General features: G+C 38.5%; 1 protein-coding gene across 1 annotated transcript in view; it reads right to left on the bottom strand.

The window, feature by feature from the left end:
- Positions 1-287: 287 nt before the first annotated feature.
- Positions 288-16,222, bottom strand: part of UMPS (uridine monophosphate synthetase) — a 29,516-nt gene continuing 13,581 nt past the window's right edge. Inside the window, exons 4-6 of the mRNA XM_032335691.1 lie at positions 15,637-15,812; positions 13,134-13,248; positions 288-655 (exon numbers count right to left, since the gene is read on the bottom strand). Of these exons, the coding sequence (XP_032191582.1) occupies positions 486-655; positions 13,134-13,248; positions 15,637-15,812 (461 nt within the window). The 3' untranslated portion in view covers positions 288-485. The remainder of the gene's footprint in view (positions 656-13,133; positions 13,249-15,636; positions 15,813-16,222) is intronic.

Here is a 16,222-nt window from a genome sequence, read left to right as displayed (position 1 = left end):
CTTCCCCCTTAAATCCCTCGATACCTGGACTATCACTTTTACGTAGGAAAGGAAAATAACTAATATTTAAATATTATTCGAGTATCACATAAGATACAGAATAGAGGACATGTGAAATACTGTCCTGGTTTGAGCCTTCTGAGATCTTAAAATTTTTGTGTCACAGCAATTAATCAAAAAAGTCTGATACACAGATGGACGGAAATGCTCAAGTATGAAAGACCCAAACACACACCGAACTGTGATTGCCTAACCAGCATCAGTCTCATGTTCAAGCTTTTTTTTTTAATTGAGTTTGTTACAGTAACAATGCAGTGATTATTCATCATTCGGTATTTCCTAACGACTGTGAGATATCCCGAAGTCATTCCAACACAGAACCCATGAAAGAATTCAACCCATTAAGTGTTGCTTGTTATTTCAAGCCAGTGCATCTCAGGAGACCATGTAGCTTCAAGGTCTTCACAACAATGCATCCGAGGCACTCAAATACCAAGTCGACTCAAATAAGCTTCCCAGGCAGCTTTTCGGTACAACTCAGTTGCTTCTAGACGATTGGATGCTGATGTTATGCCCCGGCCTACAATGATGATATCAGAACCTCGTTTGCCAATAACTTCTTGTGGACTGTTGTACTGTTGGCCAAGATTATCCCCTGCACAAAAACACAAAAGTCACTGTTAAACATGATACAAAAAAAGAATGAACGAAACCCCCCAAAAACCAAAACACAAAACCAAGAAACCAATCAAATCAGTTTGCTGAAAAGGAATCTAACCAGCTTTAAATAAAAAATGTGCCATAGTGCTTTCCATGTCCCTCCTGGACAGCAAGTGATTAAAAGCAGTTGAAGGGACTCCTTAGATATGCCAGAGATCCCATGGCAGAGGTAGATGCAAACCCGCTCCTCTTCAGTGTTGAATTTTAGCCCATTTATATTGTTAACAGTATCAAAAACTAGTAAACCTCTTATGTTGCCAAGAAAGGTTCATTACCAAAAACCAATAAAAATCGGCCTTACAATAAAGGACAAGGATACTACTACACATCTCAGAATCACTGTTAAAGTGTTGGAAAATTCCTCGCACCTCTAACTAGACCACACCAAAATGAGTCTGTGACAACCTCCTCAAGTGCTCAGACTATATACTAGAAACCCTAATCCTTAATCTTGATTTTACTTCCTTTACTCTATCACATTTGTTTTAACTAATTTACTCTATTTTTTAACTGAAGTATAACTGACTTACAATATCCTATTACTCAGTATATGTCATAATGATTTGATATTTTTATACATTAGAACTGACCTCTAAATCATTACTATCAGTCGTGACACAAAGTTATTACCACGACTATATTCCCTGTGCTGTATATTACATCCCCAGGGCTTATTTTATAACCAGAAGTGTTTGTATTCTTAATCCCCTTTACCTGTTTCACCCACTCCCCAACTGTTCGCCCAACTAATAAACAACACTTTTGTTTCCTTTGAGTTGGTTTCTGGTTTATTTGGTTGTTTTTTTCTAGATTCTAGTGTAAGTGAAACCATAAGCTATTAGTCTTTGACTTATTTTACTTGGCATAATACCCTCTAGGTTCATCACTGTTGTCAAAAATGACAAAATTTCATTTTTTTAAAAAAATGTCTGAGTAACATACATTTGTATAACCTATACCACATCTTTCTCCATCTATTAATGGACACTTGGGCTGCTTCAATATTTTGGCTATTGTAAATAATCCTGCAATGAACATATGGGTGCATATCCTCTTCAAATTAGTGGTTTTGTTTTCTTCTAATAAAATACCCAGAACTGGAACTACTGATTGTAGGACAGTGTTATTTTTAATTTTTTTGAGAGACCAGTACTGTTTTCCACAGTGGCTGTACCAATTTACTTTCCTACCCAATGCTGGTGAACTAGGGTTCCCTCCTCTTCACACCTTGTTCTCTGATGATCAGTCATGTTGAGTCTTCTCACGTACCTGTTGACCAGCTGCATGTCTCCTTTGGAAATATGTCTATTCAGGTCATTTTATACCAGGGTTGGTTGTTTTTTTTTTTTAAAGGAAATGTGTAACTTCTTTATATATTCTGGATATTATCTTTTTATCCTTATTTGATGTATTATTTGCAAATTCCTTCCCCTTTCAATGGGTGCCTTTTCCTTTAACTGATGGTTTCCTTTGCAAAAACTTTTTAGTTGGATATAATCTCAGTACTTCAGTTTTTGTTGCCCTTGCTTTTGGAGACTGATCCAAAAAAATATTGTTAAAACTAATATAAAAGAGCTTGCTACCTATATTTTCTCCCAGGAGTTTACAACTTCAGGTCTCACATTCACGCTTGAATACATTTTGAATTTATTTTTGCATAAGATTTAAGAAGTGGTCCAGTTTAATTCTCCTGTGTGTAGCTGTCCAGTTTCCCCAACACCATTTATTAAAGATTGACTGTATTTTCCCTATTGTACATCTTATCTCCTCGGTCACAGATTAACTGACCATATAACAGTGTTTCTCTTGTGGTCTCTCCATTCCATTCCATTGATCTATGTGTCTGTTTCCCCGCCAACAGTAAATCACTTCAATTACTATAGTTTCTTGTAATTATAGTTTGAAATCGGGGAGCACGATATTTCCAGCTTCATTCCTCTTCCTCAAGACTGCTTTGATTAATTGAGGTCTTTTATGGTTCTATACAAATTCTAGGATACTTTGTATTACTTCTGTTAAAAAAAAGTCATTGTTACTTTAATGGAACTTGCACTGAATCTGTAGACAGCTTTGGGTAGTACGGACATTTCATAATTCTTTCAGTCTGAACACACAATATTTTTCTATGTATTTACATCATCTTCAACTTTTCATCAAGAGCTTAACAGTTTTCAAAGTACAGGTCTTTTACTTCCTTGGTTAAATTTATTCCTAAGTATTTTATTCCTTTGGATGCAATTGTAAATGGGGTTTCTTCTCTCTGTGATAGCTTATTTGTGCATTGAAACAACTGATGTTAATTTTGTAGCCTGAGAACTCCACTGAATTCATTTATTCTAAGTTTTTTGGTGGACTCATGTTTTCTGTAGAGACATACCTTATTTTACTGCACTGCACTTCACTGTGCTCTGCAGATACTGCATTTTTGACAAAGAGAAGGTTTGTGGCAACCTTGCATTCAGCAAGTCTCTTGGCCCCATTTTTCCAACAGCCTTTGCTTACTTTGTATCTCTATCACATACTGGTACTTTTCACAGTATTTCAAAATTTCTTCATTATTGTTACATTTGTTACAACAAAGTGTGCCCACATAAGATGGTGACATTAATAAATGTATGTGTTCTATCTGCACCACCACCAGCCATCTCTCTCCCTCTTCTTGTCCCTCCCTACTCCCTGAGACACAGCAATATTGAAATTAGGCCACTTAATAACCATACAATGCCTGAAGTGTTCAAGTGAAAGGAAGAGTCACCCACCTCTCACTTTGAATCAAAAGCTAGAAGTGCCTTAGTGAGAAAGGCATACTGAAAGCCAAGATGGGCTGAAAACTAGTCCTCTTGCAGCAAACAGCAAAGCTGTGAATGCAAAGAAAGTTCTTGAAGGAAATTAGAAGTGCTACTCTACTGAACACATGAAAGATAAGCAACACAACCTTATTGCTGATATGGAGAAAGTTTCAGTGGTCTGGGCAGAAGAGCAAATCAGGCACAACACTCTCTTAACCCAAAGCCTAATCCAGAGGGAGTCCCCAACTCTCTTCAATTCTAGGAAGGCTGAAAGAGGTGAGGAAGTTGTAGAAGAAAAGCTGGAAGCTACCAGAGGCTGGCTTATGAGGTTTAGGGAAAGAAATCTCTAACATAATAGTGTAAAGTAGGGGTGCCTGGGTGGCACAGTTGGCTGAATGTCTGACTCTTGGTTTTGGCTCAGGTTGTGATCTCAGATCCTGAGATCAAGCCCTGCATCAGGTTCTGCAGTCAGTGAGGAGTCTGCTACAGTTTCTCTTTCCCTCTCCTCTTACCCCTTTCCAAAGCACACTCCCTCCCCCATATATGTATCCAGAAAATCTAGATCAGATAGTTAACAGAAGTGGCTACACCAGATTTTCAGTGTATATTAAATAGCCTTCTATTGAAAGATGCCATCTAGGACTCTCATAGCTGGAGAGGAGAAATCAGTGCCTGGCTTCAAAGTTTCAAAGGACAGACTGACCCTCTTTTATTGGGTGCTGATGCAGTTTGTGACTTTAGGTTGAAGCCAATGCTTGCTTACCATTCCGAAGATCCTAGGGTCCTTAAGATTTATGCTAAATCTACTCTACCTATGTTCTGTAAATGGAATGATAAAGCCTAGAGGACAGCACATTTGTCTATAACACAGTTCACTGAATATTTAAGTCCACTGTGGAGACCTACTGCTCAGAAAGAAGATTCCAAATATTACTGCTTCCTGACAGTGTACTTGCTTACCCAAGAATTTTGTTGGAGATGTACATGAGACTATTGTTGTCATGCCTGCTAAAACAAAATCTATTATGCAGCCCATACACAGATCAAGGAGTAATTTTGAATTTCAAGTCTTATTATTTAAGAAATACATCTCATGTGGCTCAGTCATTTAAGCATCCAACTCTTGATGTCTGCTCAGGTCATGGTCTCATGGGTCCTGAGATCAGGCCCCATATCAGGGTCTGCACTCCATGGGGAGTCTGCCCGATCTCTTCCTGTTGCTCCCCCCACTCACCCTCTCTCAGGTACGCATGTTCACTCTCTCTCTAAAATGAATATATATATATATATATATATACTTTTTTTTTTTTAAGATTTTATCTGACAGACACAGTGAGAGAGGGAACACAATAGGGGAGTGGAAGAGGGAGAAGCAGGCTCCCCACAGAGCAGGGAACCCAATGCAGGGCTCCATCCCAGGATCGTGGGATCATGACCTGAGCCAAAGGCAGATGCTTAACAACTGAGCCACCCAGGTGCCCCAATAAATAAATCTTTAAAAAAACCCAAAAAACCAAAAACAAAACAAAACAAAAAAACTCGCAAAGCTATAGCTGCCAAAGACTGTGAGTCCTCTAATGGATCTGGGCAAAATATACTGAAAACCTGGAAAGGAGTCACCATTCAAGCTGCCATTAAGAACATTTGAGGTTCACAAAAAGAGATCAAAATATCAGCATTAACGGGAAGAATTTGGAAGTTGCTCCAGCCCTCATGGATGACTTTGCGGGGTTCAAGACTTCAGTGGAAGAGTTACTGAAGATATGGGGGAAAATAGAGAACTAGAATTAGAAGTGAAGCCTGAAAATGTGAATGAACTGCTGCAATCTCATGATAAAACCTGAACAGATGAAGAGTTGCTTCTTATGAATAAGCAAAGAACCAAGAAAATGGCTTCTTGAAATGAAAACTACTCTGGTCAAGATGCTGGTAAGACTGTTCAAAGGACAACAAAGGATTCAGAATACTACCTAAACTTAGTTGATAAAGCAGGGTTTGAGAGGATTGACTCCAATTTTGAAAGATGTTCTACTGTGGTTAAAAATGCTATCAGGGGCGCCTAGGTGGCTCAGTGGGTTAAAGCCTCTGTCTTCGGCTCGGGTCAAGATCCCAGTGTCCTGGGATCGAGCCCCACATCAGGCTGGCTGCTCCGCGGAGAGCCTGCTTCCTCCTCTCTCTCTCTCTGCCTGCCTTTCTGTCTACTTGTGATCTCTGTCAAATAAAATCTTAAAAAATAAAAAACGCTATCAAACGGGTGCCTGGGTGGCTCAGTCAGTCAAACATCTGATTCTTAATCTCAGCTCAGGTCTTGATTTTGGGGTCATGAGTTCAAGCCCTGCACTGGACTCCACATTGAATGTGGGGCCTATTGAACAAAACGAAAAACAAAAAACTGTCCAACAGCACTGCATGCTATAGTGAATTATTCATGAAAAAGTCTGTTGATACAACACACTTCATTGTCTTATTTTTAAAAATTGCCAGAGCTGCCCCAAACTTCAGCAATCACCACCATGATCAGTTAGCATCAAAATCAAGGCACTCGAATTACTTTGTAATTTTAGGCATAAAGCTACTGAACACTTAATACTCTACAGCAGAAACACAACCCTTAAATGCACTGTGAAACCAAAAGGTTTACTTGACTTGCTTTATTGCAGTATCTACTGCAGTGGTCTGGTACTGAAGCTACAGTACCTCTGAAGTGTTTCTGTGTATAGTATTACATCATCTACAACTACTGAGTTTGACTTTTCCTTTCTAATTTGGATGCTTTTTATTTTTCTTGCCAGAATGCTGTCAGTTGGACTTCCAAGGCTATGCTGAGTATTTTTTTATTGAGGTATAATTAATATGTAACATTAGTTTCGGATATACAACATGATTTGATATTGGTACACATTGCCAACTCATCACAGTAGGTATAGTCGACAATTATCACCTTGAGTAATGACAAAAAAATCTGTGTGTGTGATGAGCATGTTTAAGACTTACCCTCTTAGCAACCTCCCAAAATGCAATAGAGGAGTATTAACTACAGTCACCATGCTGTACATTACATCCCTCTTTTTGACACCCTTCACCCATTTTGCCCACTCCCCAACCCCAGGCAACCACTAATCTGTTCTCCAGATCTATGAACTTGTTTTGTTTTGTTTTAGATTTCACACACAGTGAAAGCATATGGTATTTGTCATTCTCTGGCTTACTTCACTTAGCATTACGCCCTCAAGGTCCATCTATGTTGTCACAAATGGCAAGATTTCATTATTTTTACGTCATAATATTCCATTGTGTGTACATATATTCTCTTCATCCACTGGACACTGAGGCTGTTTCCAAATCTTGGCTATTTAAATAATCCCACAATGAATACGGGGGTGCATGGCTGATTCTGAGTTAGTGTTTTTGTTTTCCTTGGATCAGTACTCAGAAATGAAATTACTGGGTCATACAATTTTAAGTTTTTGAGGAACCTCCACACTGTTTTCCATGTTAACTGTACCAATTTACATTTCCAGCAACAGTGCACAAGGCTTCCCTTTTCTCCACAGCTTTCCCAGCACTTCTTGTCTTTTTGATAATAGCCAATCTGACAGGTGTTAGGTGCTATCTCACTATGGCTTTGATTTGTTTTTCCCTGATGATTAGTAACATTTAATATCTTTTCGTGTGCCTGTTGGCCATCTTATGTCTTCTTTGTAAAATATCTTTACAGATCTTCTGCCTATTTTTTTTTTTAAGATTTTATTTATTTGACAGAGATCACAAGTAGGCAGAGAGGCAGGCAGAGAGAGGAAGGGAAGCAAGCTCCCTGCCGAGCAGAGAGCCTGACGTGGGACTTGATCCCAGGACCCTGAGATCATGACCTGAGCCGAAGGCAGAGGATTAACCCACTGAGCCACCCAGGCGCCCTTCTGCCTATTTTTTAATTGGATTTTTTTCTTCTGGCTACTGAGGCATATGAGTTTATTATATATTTGGGGTATTACTCCCTTATTAAATATAGGATTAGGAAACTTCCTCCCATTTAGTAGGCTGCCTTTTAATTTTGTTGACGGTTTGCGGTGCAGAATCTTTTTAGTTTGATACAATTCCACTTTTTAATTTTTGCTTTCGTTGCTTTTAGTTTTGGTCAGATTAAGAAAAAAAATCACTACCAAAACTGATGTCAAGGAGCTTACCAACTATGTTTTCTTCTAGGAGTTTTATGGTTTCAAGCCTTTAAGTCCTTAATCTATTTGGTATTAAATTCTGTGTATAGTTTAAGACAGTGACACAGTCTCATTCTCTTGCATGTGATTATCCAGTTTTTCCAACACCATTTTATTGAAAATAATGTCCTTTCCCACTGTAAGTCTCGGCTCCTTTGTCATAAATTAATTGACAACATATGCATGAGTATATTTCTTGGCCCTCTGTGTTCCACTAATATGTGTCTGTTTTTTTATCAATATTGTTTTGATTGCTATAGCTTTGTAATTGTATTTTGAAATCAGGGAGTGTGATGCCTTTAATTTTGCGTTTTTTCTCAGGATTGCTTTAGCTATTCGGGGTCTTTTCTGATTCCATACAAATATTAGGATAGTCTGTTCCATTTCATTGAAAGATCCCACTGGAATTTTCATAATGAATGCATCAAATCTATTGAGTAGTATGGACATTTTAACAACATTACATCTTTCAACCTGTGAGCATAAGTATATTCCCATTTATCTGTGTCATCTTCGATTCTTTCATCAGTGTCTTCCAGTTTTCGGTATACAGGTCTTTAAAAACTCTTTGGTTAAATTTATTCCTATGTAATTTATTCTTTTTAATGCCACTGTAAATGTGATTGTCTTAAATTTCTCTTTCTGATAGTATGATATTAAGTGTATAGAAATGCAATGGATTTTTATATCCTGCAACTTGACTGAATTCATTTATTCTAACAATTTTTTGGTGGAGTCTTTAGGGTTTTCTATAAAATATATAATCTACAAATAGTGACAGTTTTATGTTTTCATTTCCAATTTGGATGACTCTTGTTTCTTTTTTTTGACTAACTTCTGTGGCCAGGACTTTCCAGTACTATGAAATAAAAGCGGTGAGAGTGGGCATCCTGGTCTTATTCCTGATCTTAAAGGAAAAGCTTTGATCTTTTCACTGCTGAGTAGGATGTTAACTGTGGGCTTTTAATACATGGCCTTTATTAAGCTAAGGTATGTTCTCTCTATATCCACTTTAAATCTTTATCATAAATGGATACTGAATTTTGTCAAATCGCTCTTTCTGCATGTGGTGAGATGATCATATAATTTTTATCCTTCATTTTGTTAATGTGGTATATCACTGATCTGTAGAAGTTGAACCATCCTCGAATTCCTGGAATTAATCCCAGCTGATCATTGTGTCAAATTTTTTAGGAGTTTATTTTAAAGAGAGAGACAGCATGTACCTGCAGGGCAGAGGGAGAGAATCCTCAAGCAGACTTTGTGTGTGGAGCCTCATGCAGAGCTTGATCCAAGAACTATAAGATCATATCTTGAGCTGAAACCAAGAGCTGGATGCCCAACTGCTACTGAGCCACCCAGATGCCTGGGTAACATGATCCTTTTAAGATACCACTGAATTCAGTTTTCCTATTTTGTTCAGAATTTTTGCATCTTTGTTCATCAAGAATATATTGGTTTATAATTTTCTGTTTTTATGGCATTTTACTATCGGATTTTGGGGCCTAAAATATTATCTAACCTGAGGAATGTTCCAGGTGCACTTAAGAAAGAGTATTCTGCTGCTTTTGGATGGAATGTTCCATATATATCTCTTAAGTCCATCTGGTCTAATGTGTTGTTTAAGGCTGATGTTCATTTACTGGTTTTCTGTTTGGATGATCTATTAAGTGAGGTGTTAAAATCCCCTACTATTCTTGGATTACTGTGTATTTCTCCCTTTAGGACTGCTGATATTTGCTTTTATACATTTAGGTGCTCCTATGGGGGCCAGAATATTTACAAATGTTACATCCTCTTGTTGGACTGACTCCATCATTATGTAATGATGCCCTTGTCTGTCTCTTATTATAATTTTTGTTTGAAAGTCTATTTGGTCTGATAAAAAGTGTATTCCTTTTGGTTTCCACTTGCATGCAGTATCTCCCATCTCTTCATTTTTAGTCTGTATGTTAAGTGAGGCTCTTATAGGCAGTAGATGGATAGGTCTGGTTTTTAAAGCCCTTTTCAGCCGCTTTTGATTGGAGAATTTCGTTCATTTAAGGTAATTATTGTTAGGTATGCACTTTCTGCCATTTTAAAAAATTGTTTTCTGGTTGCTCTCTGTTCTTCCCTTGTTCTCTTCCTTTGTGATTTGATGACTTTTTAAAAAGATTTCATTTATTTATTTATTTATTTATTTGACGCAGAGAAAGAGAGATCACAAGTAGACCAGAGAGGCAGGCAGAGAGAGAGGGGGAAGCAGGCTCCCTGCAGAGCAGGTAGCCCCATTCGAGGCTCCATCCCAGGACCCTGAGATCCTGACCTGAGGTGAAGGCAGAGGCTTAACCCACTGAGCCACCCAGGCGCCCCAGTGTGATTTGATGACTTTAAGTGGTATGCTTGGATTTCTTTATCTTGTACATCTACTGAAGATTTTGCTTTGTTGTTACTGGAAGGCTTACATTTAACAACTTCATACAACATTTTGCTGTATTTTAAGTTGATAGCAAATTATGTTTGACAACAGTCTAAAGCTCTAAATTTTTTCTCCATCTTTACTTTTAAGCCTTTCTATCCTACCTATTCTTTAATTATTGGAATTAAAATTATTACTTTTGTCTTTTAACTTAGAAGGGACTAATCTACTACCTTCACCATATACTTAACTTTCTCGTGAGATATATTCTTTTATGTTTTCTTACTACTAATTAGCATCCTTTTGTTTCAGCTTAAAGAAGTCCCTTTAATATTTCTTGTAAGGCTGGTTTAGTGATGATGAACTCCTCCTCTAACTGTGGCTGTTGTGGAAAGCTTTTATCTTTCGATTCTAAAGTCTGCTGAGTACAGTTCTTTGTTGGAAGATTTTTCTTTGAGCACTTGGAATGTATCTCACCACTTCCTTTTGGCCTGCAGTCTCTGCAGAAAAATGTCTTACAGGAGTTTCCTTGTATACATACAAGGGAGCTGTTTTTTTCTTGCTGCTTTTAAGAGTCTCTCCTTGTCTTTAACTTCTGACATTTTAATTTTTTGTCCTCCCAAGTTTTTAAATTCCAGCTAGATAACATAGTGCAACTGACATTTTGTGTCTTGTAGTGGACTCCTCGGATTCAATTTATTTGGAACTTTCTGGGCTGGCTGGATCTGGATGTGTGTTTCCTTCCAATGGTTAGGAAGTTTTCAGTCATTACTTCTTCCAATAATTTTTCTGTCCCTTTCTCTGTCCCTTCCCCCATTTTGGGACCCCTATAATGTAAATGTCAGTCCACTTAATGTCCCATAAACTATCTTCATTTTGTTCATTTTGCTGCTCTGATTGGGTGAGTTCCCCTACCTTGTCATCAAGTTTACTGATCTTCTGTTTCATCTAGTTTGCTACTGAACCCTGCCTCTCTAATTCTCAGTTTAGTTATTGTATTCCTCAGCTCTGGGACATTTATTTAGTATTTTCTTTTCTTTTTGTTGAAGTTGTCACTATGTTCATCCATTTTTTTCTGAGTGTGGTAAGCAACTTTACAACTATTACTCTGAATTCTTTTATCCGGTACTTCATTAGTTTTTCTGAGGTTCCGTGTCTTATTCTCCATCTGGAACATAAAATCCTTTGTTTCTCCAATTTGCTTGTTGACTCTGTTTGTTTCTATGCATTAGATGAAATAACCACCTCTCCAAGTCTTGGAAAAATAGGTTTGCATAGAATAACTTTGTGTTCAAACCTGCCCTCTCAGCTGTCTCACAAAGCTCTGTGACTGTTTAAGCAGTCTACTGTATTTTCAATGGCTCCAGGCTGCTGGAAATATGCCAAGACTTGTCAGTGTCTCAAAGGGAAGGATTTTAGCACCTAGATTCAGGCTAACTGGAAGCCAGGCCCTCAGCCACCAGCTTTTAAAATCAACTATATATAGTTCTTTGAGACCCCAAGCGTAAGCCGCATTGGCCACCAGAGCCAGGTTATTTGGAAGTGTCTCCACGGTGGCAGTAGCAAAAATCAGGGCCCCAGATGCGCGTTTACCCTCTTCTCTGGGAGACACAGGCAAGGTCTAACGAGGCAGAGGCAGAGTATAAAGATGGTGTTCACCAGCTTTGTTCCCTGAAAAGAGCTCTGCAGGTCACAGATCCATGCCAAACTGGAAGCCTGCCAAAATCTGTCCCTTGTGCAAAAATATATACAAAGATGTTCACTGCTGGTAAAACAGTCTAAATCTATCAAGAGGGGAAATGGTTAAACATATTACAGCCCAATTATAACTAGGAAACACTTTATTGTTAAAGGTAACTCTGGATGTGGAAATGCAATGTAGCCTCACACACACAAAACATTTTCCCACTCCCTGTGTGTTTGTTGAGTGTATGCAAAGCCAAGGTCTGGAAGGATACTTATGATTTCTGGAGAGGCAAGCTAGACTGGGGAATGAATGGTTCAATGAGATGGGTAAGACTTCTACAAGAATGACTAATATAAAATCTACTTTTCTCAATATTTGTACAGGTAACTTCTGGACACCTGGCAAATTCCACTGAGGCGTGACAAGCTAGTTGTCTTCATTTTAAATAGTTTTGCTGAGAACCCTACTGCTCAAAGTTCCAGTTTCCAACTTCTTAGAAAGAGATGGAAAACTGGATAGAATAAACTCCCATAACTGTGATAAGCAGTTTTCAGAAAAAATGTTTCTAGGTCCTTATTTCTTCCCCATTCAAAACCAAAGCCACTTTATTGATCCCATAGGACATTTAGAATTGCTTATTTTGGGGGCACTTGGGTATCTCAGTGGGTTAAGCATCAGCCTTCGGCTCGGGCCATGGTCTCAGGGTCCTGGGATCAAGCCCCACATTGGGCTCTCTGCTCAGCAGGGAGCCTGCTTGTCTGCCTACTTGTGATCTCTCTGTCAAATAAATAAATAAAATCTTAAAAAAAAAAAAAAGAAATGCTTATTTTTATAACCCAGTTTACTCCCTTTACTACAGACTATATTTGTCCTGTTTTTTAGCCACTCTAACTACTTGTCTCAGACTGGTGAAAGTGTTGTTAAGTTTGAGAGACACGAAAGAACCATATATCCCCACGCTTGAGAGTCACAATAGACATTAGCACATCAAGAGTTCTGCCTGGTCTTCTAAAAAACAAATATTGGATTTGGTTTAGCCTACAGCATTCTTCCTTGATCAGAGACTACCCTTTAAGGCAGCATATTTGGAGTATTAGTTGGGAAAAACTAAACTAATCAATTTCTAGGCATACTTCAACAAAAAGTAGCTTTTTAAAATTTCACCACAATTAGACTGCAAGCTCTTTTGCATATCTAGGTTAGTATTAGCAAGCCCAAGGGCTCATTCATTAAGGTTTTTCTCTTTAACAAATTTGTAGTAACACAAAATTTTATTGTGGGTAAAGAAGCATTTTGGAAAAACCATGACCAATAAATAGATTTACCTCCTGCTTCTAACTGAACTCCTGGAGTCAAGTGAAGAAATTCTGGTTTCATGCTCACTCGGGAGCCAGAAATAAAACCAAGCACAAATTCAGGATTCTCCTCTGCCATTCTAACCTAAAAGGAATGTAATAGGAAAGTAGTTAATTACACAGAGTAATAGTTCTACGAATAAAAAAATCAACTCTATTAATAAAAAACTTTTGCTATTTTATAAATGTCTTCTGTTTGATATGAAACTCTTATCTAAAACAGGTAATCTTAGATATGAATCTATATACTTGATCCATTAAGACCCTGAGATAACTGCTTCTCCCAATCAATCATACCTTAAAAACTTTTATAAAAGACTCCTATACCGTGTCCATCTAAAACTGAGATCCTAAGTAATAATGCTTGCAAACCTACCTACTTCTAGAGGCTAGGTGGAGAGTACTCTAGAATACATTAATAATGGTAGGAAACCAAGCTGAAGACATACTGCCTACCTACACAGGGTACTGCTCCATATCCACCCACTGTGTAAAAACAGTGACGTCAAGAGCTAAAGAAATCGCACCTTTTACCACATTCCTTTAACATATGCCAATAACTGACCTCCACTATTTCTATACCATTTCCTCACATTTACAGAAGTTTCTCTAGAAGGTCTGTCTTATTTGGCTCCTCTGTAAGGTTCTTACTGTACTATTTGTGTCACCAAGTATTACCACCTCCCAACAAGCCATGTCTTGTCCTTGAGCCAGACCCAGACTCCCAGAATGCCAAATATTAGCACTGACTCATGGACTCTGCTAGGAGAGGTGGGAAATCATATTCATGGTCAATTCAGAGGTGGGGTTAAAATGTGGCCCCAGGGCCAAATGATTTCTTCACAGCTCAACAGTATTTGAAGTAATACAAATAATAAGTTCCCATGTAAAAATTAACATTTTGTTAAAATTTCTATTACTTTTTTTTGGGGGGGGGTTTCGTGAGAATTTTTTTAATTTTTTATTTATTTTCAGCATAACAGTATTCATTATTTTTGTACCACACCCAGTGCTCCATGCAATCCATGCCCTCTATAATACCCACCTCCTGGTATCCCAACCTCCCACCCCCCGCCCCTTCAAAACCCTCAGATTGTTTTTCAGAGTCCATAGTGTCTCATGGTTCACCTCCCCAAAGCAAAAGGAAAACTTCCAGACTCTTTCTAGGAAGCCAGCATTACCCTGATCCCCAAACCAGGCAAAGACCCTACCAAAAAGGAGAATTTCAGACCAATATCACTGATGAATATGGATGCTAAGATTCTCAACAAGATCCTAGCAAACAGGATCCAACAGCACATTAAAAAGATTATCCACCATGACCAGGTGGGATTCATCCCTGGGCTACAAGGATGGTTCAACATTCGCAAATCAATCAATGTGATAGAACAAATTAATATGAGAAGAGAGAAGAACCACATGGTCCTCTCAATTGATGCAGAAAAAGCATTTGACAAAACTCAACATCCGTTCCTGATTATAACGCTTCAAAGTATAGGAATAGAGGCAACATTCCTGAACTTCATAAAATCTATCTGTGTCTTTCATGACCCACAGCAAATATCATCCTCAATGGGAAAAAGCTTGCAGCCTTCCCGTTGAGATCAGGAACACGACAAGGGTGCCCACTCTCACCACTCTTGTTCGACATAGTATTAGAAGTCCTAGCAACAGCAATCAGACAACAAAGAGAAATAAAAGGTATCCAAATTGGCAATGACCCGTAAATAAAATCTTAAAAAAAAAAAAAAAAAAAATAGGGGCGCCTGGGTGGCTCAGTGGGTTAAGCCGCTGCCTTCGGCTCAGGTCATGATCTCAGGGTCCTGGGATCGAGTCCCGCATCGGGCTCTCTGCTCAGCAGGGAGCCTACTTCCTTCTCTCTCTCTGCCTACTTGTGATCTTTCTCTGTAAATATAAATAAATAAATATTTATTTATTATAAATATTTATTATAAATATTTATTTATTATAAATAAATAAAATCTTAAAAAAAAATAATGGGGTTAATGGAGAAAACACCATCAGAACTCTATAGAGCTTTCCCACACAATACCAATCAATAGCAAAGACTGAAGAAAATAAAACTATATCTGGACTGCTGTGATGAGAATGCATCTCTGTGACTTGGGAGATTCTGAGAAACTGCATGTCTAGAAAGAAACCCTTCCATTTCAACATATGGCAAAATGGAAAAACAAAAGACAAAAAAACCCCAACTATCTAAAGCCCAGATAAGGACAGGCAGATATTTGACCAAATACTTGTATCTCAATGTTTGTATCTCTTAAGTACCCACTACTAGATATAAAATGTTATTATCTGGAAACTCTAGCACCCTAGCATTACTGTTGCCCTAACAGCTGATTTTTTGGGGGCAGGGGTTCCATAAATCTCAAATTTGAGCTGTTTTCTTTCCCTGTCACTTCAAGCACAACAGTCCTGACCTTCTGCACCCAGCCCCTCTGTCACTTACCGCGGCTTTTGTGTAGCTGCCTGTAGCCAAGGAGCCAGCAGAGCTCATCTCTGCAATGAGCAGGCATCCCCGCTGCAAAGGCAGGCCGACTTCACTCAGGCCCCGCACAACCCCCGAGCCTGGCACCACGTGAGCATTGACCAGATCTGCCCAAGAAGCTATTTTAAAGACACCACCTAAGAAGTTGAAAAGAAGACAGTTTTCAAACAAAAACCACTAACTTTTTGCCCAACCTACTGTAGTCTTCAGTAATCTCACAGAAACATGCTAATGAAGCAGAGAAGTGCTTTGAGAACTGCAGTGATTCCCAGGGGCCCTATGGGTCCATCTGCGAAAAACTGTTCATCTGGTGGCTAGTTGAAAGCGCACAATGAGCAAGAAGTCTTAAAATTTCTGCACTTAGTTATCAGCAACACTGAGAAGACTGGTCTTCCTTGCAGGCTGAAGCTTCTGACCACCAGTCAACATGCAAAGAAAAATGGAACTCCAGTGAAGAGGGGCATCTGATGCCAAAGATACCAGCATTCTGAAATTCCTCTGAAGATGACCAATGTTCATTCTGCAGGAATCTCTCAGCAATTTTACC

Source organism: Mustela erminea, chromosome 1 (genome assembly GCF_009829155.1).
Source record: "Mustela erminea isolate mMusErm1 chromosome 1, mMusErm1.Pri, whole genome shotgun sequence".
Lineage (NCBI taxonomy): Eukaryota > Metazoa > Chordata > Mammalia > Carnivora > Mustelidae > Mustela > Mustela erminea.
The sequence above is the reverse complement of the archived record's forward strand: the minus strand, read 5'-3'. Positions and strand labels throughout refer to the sequence as shown.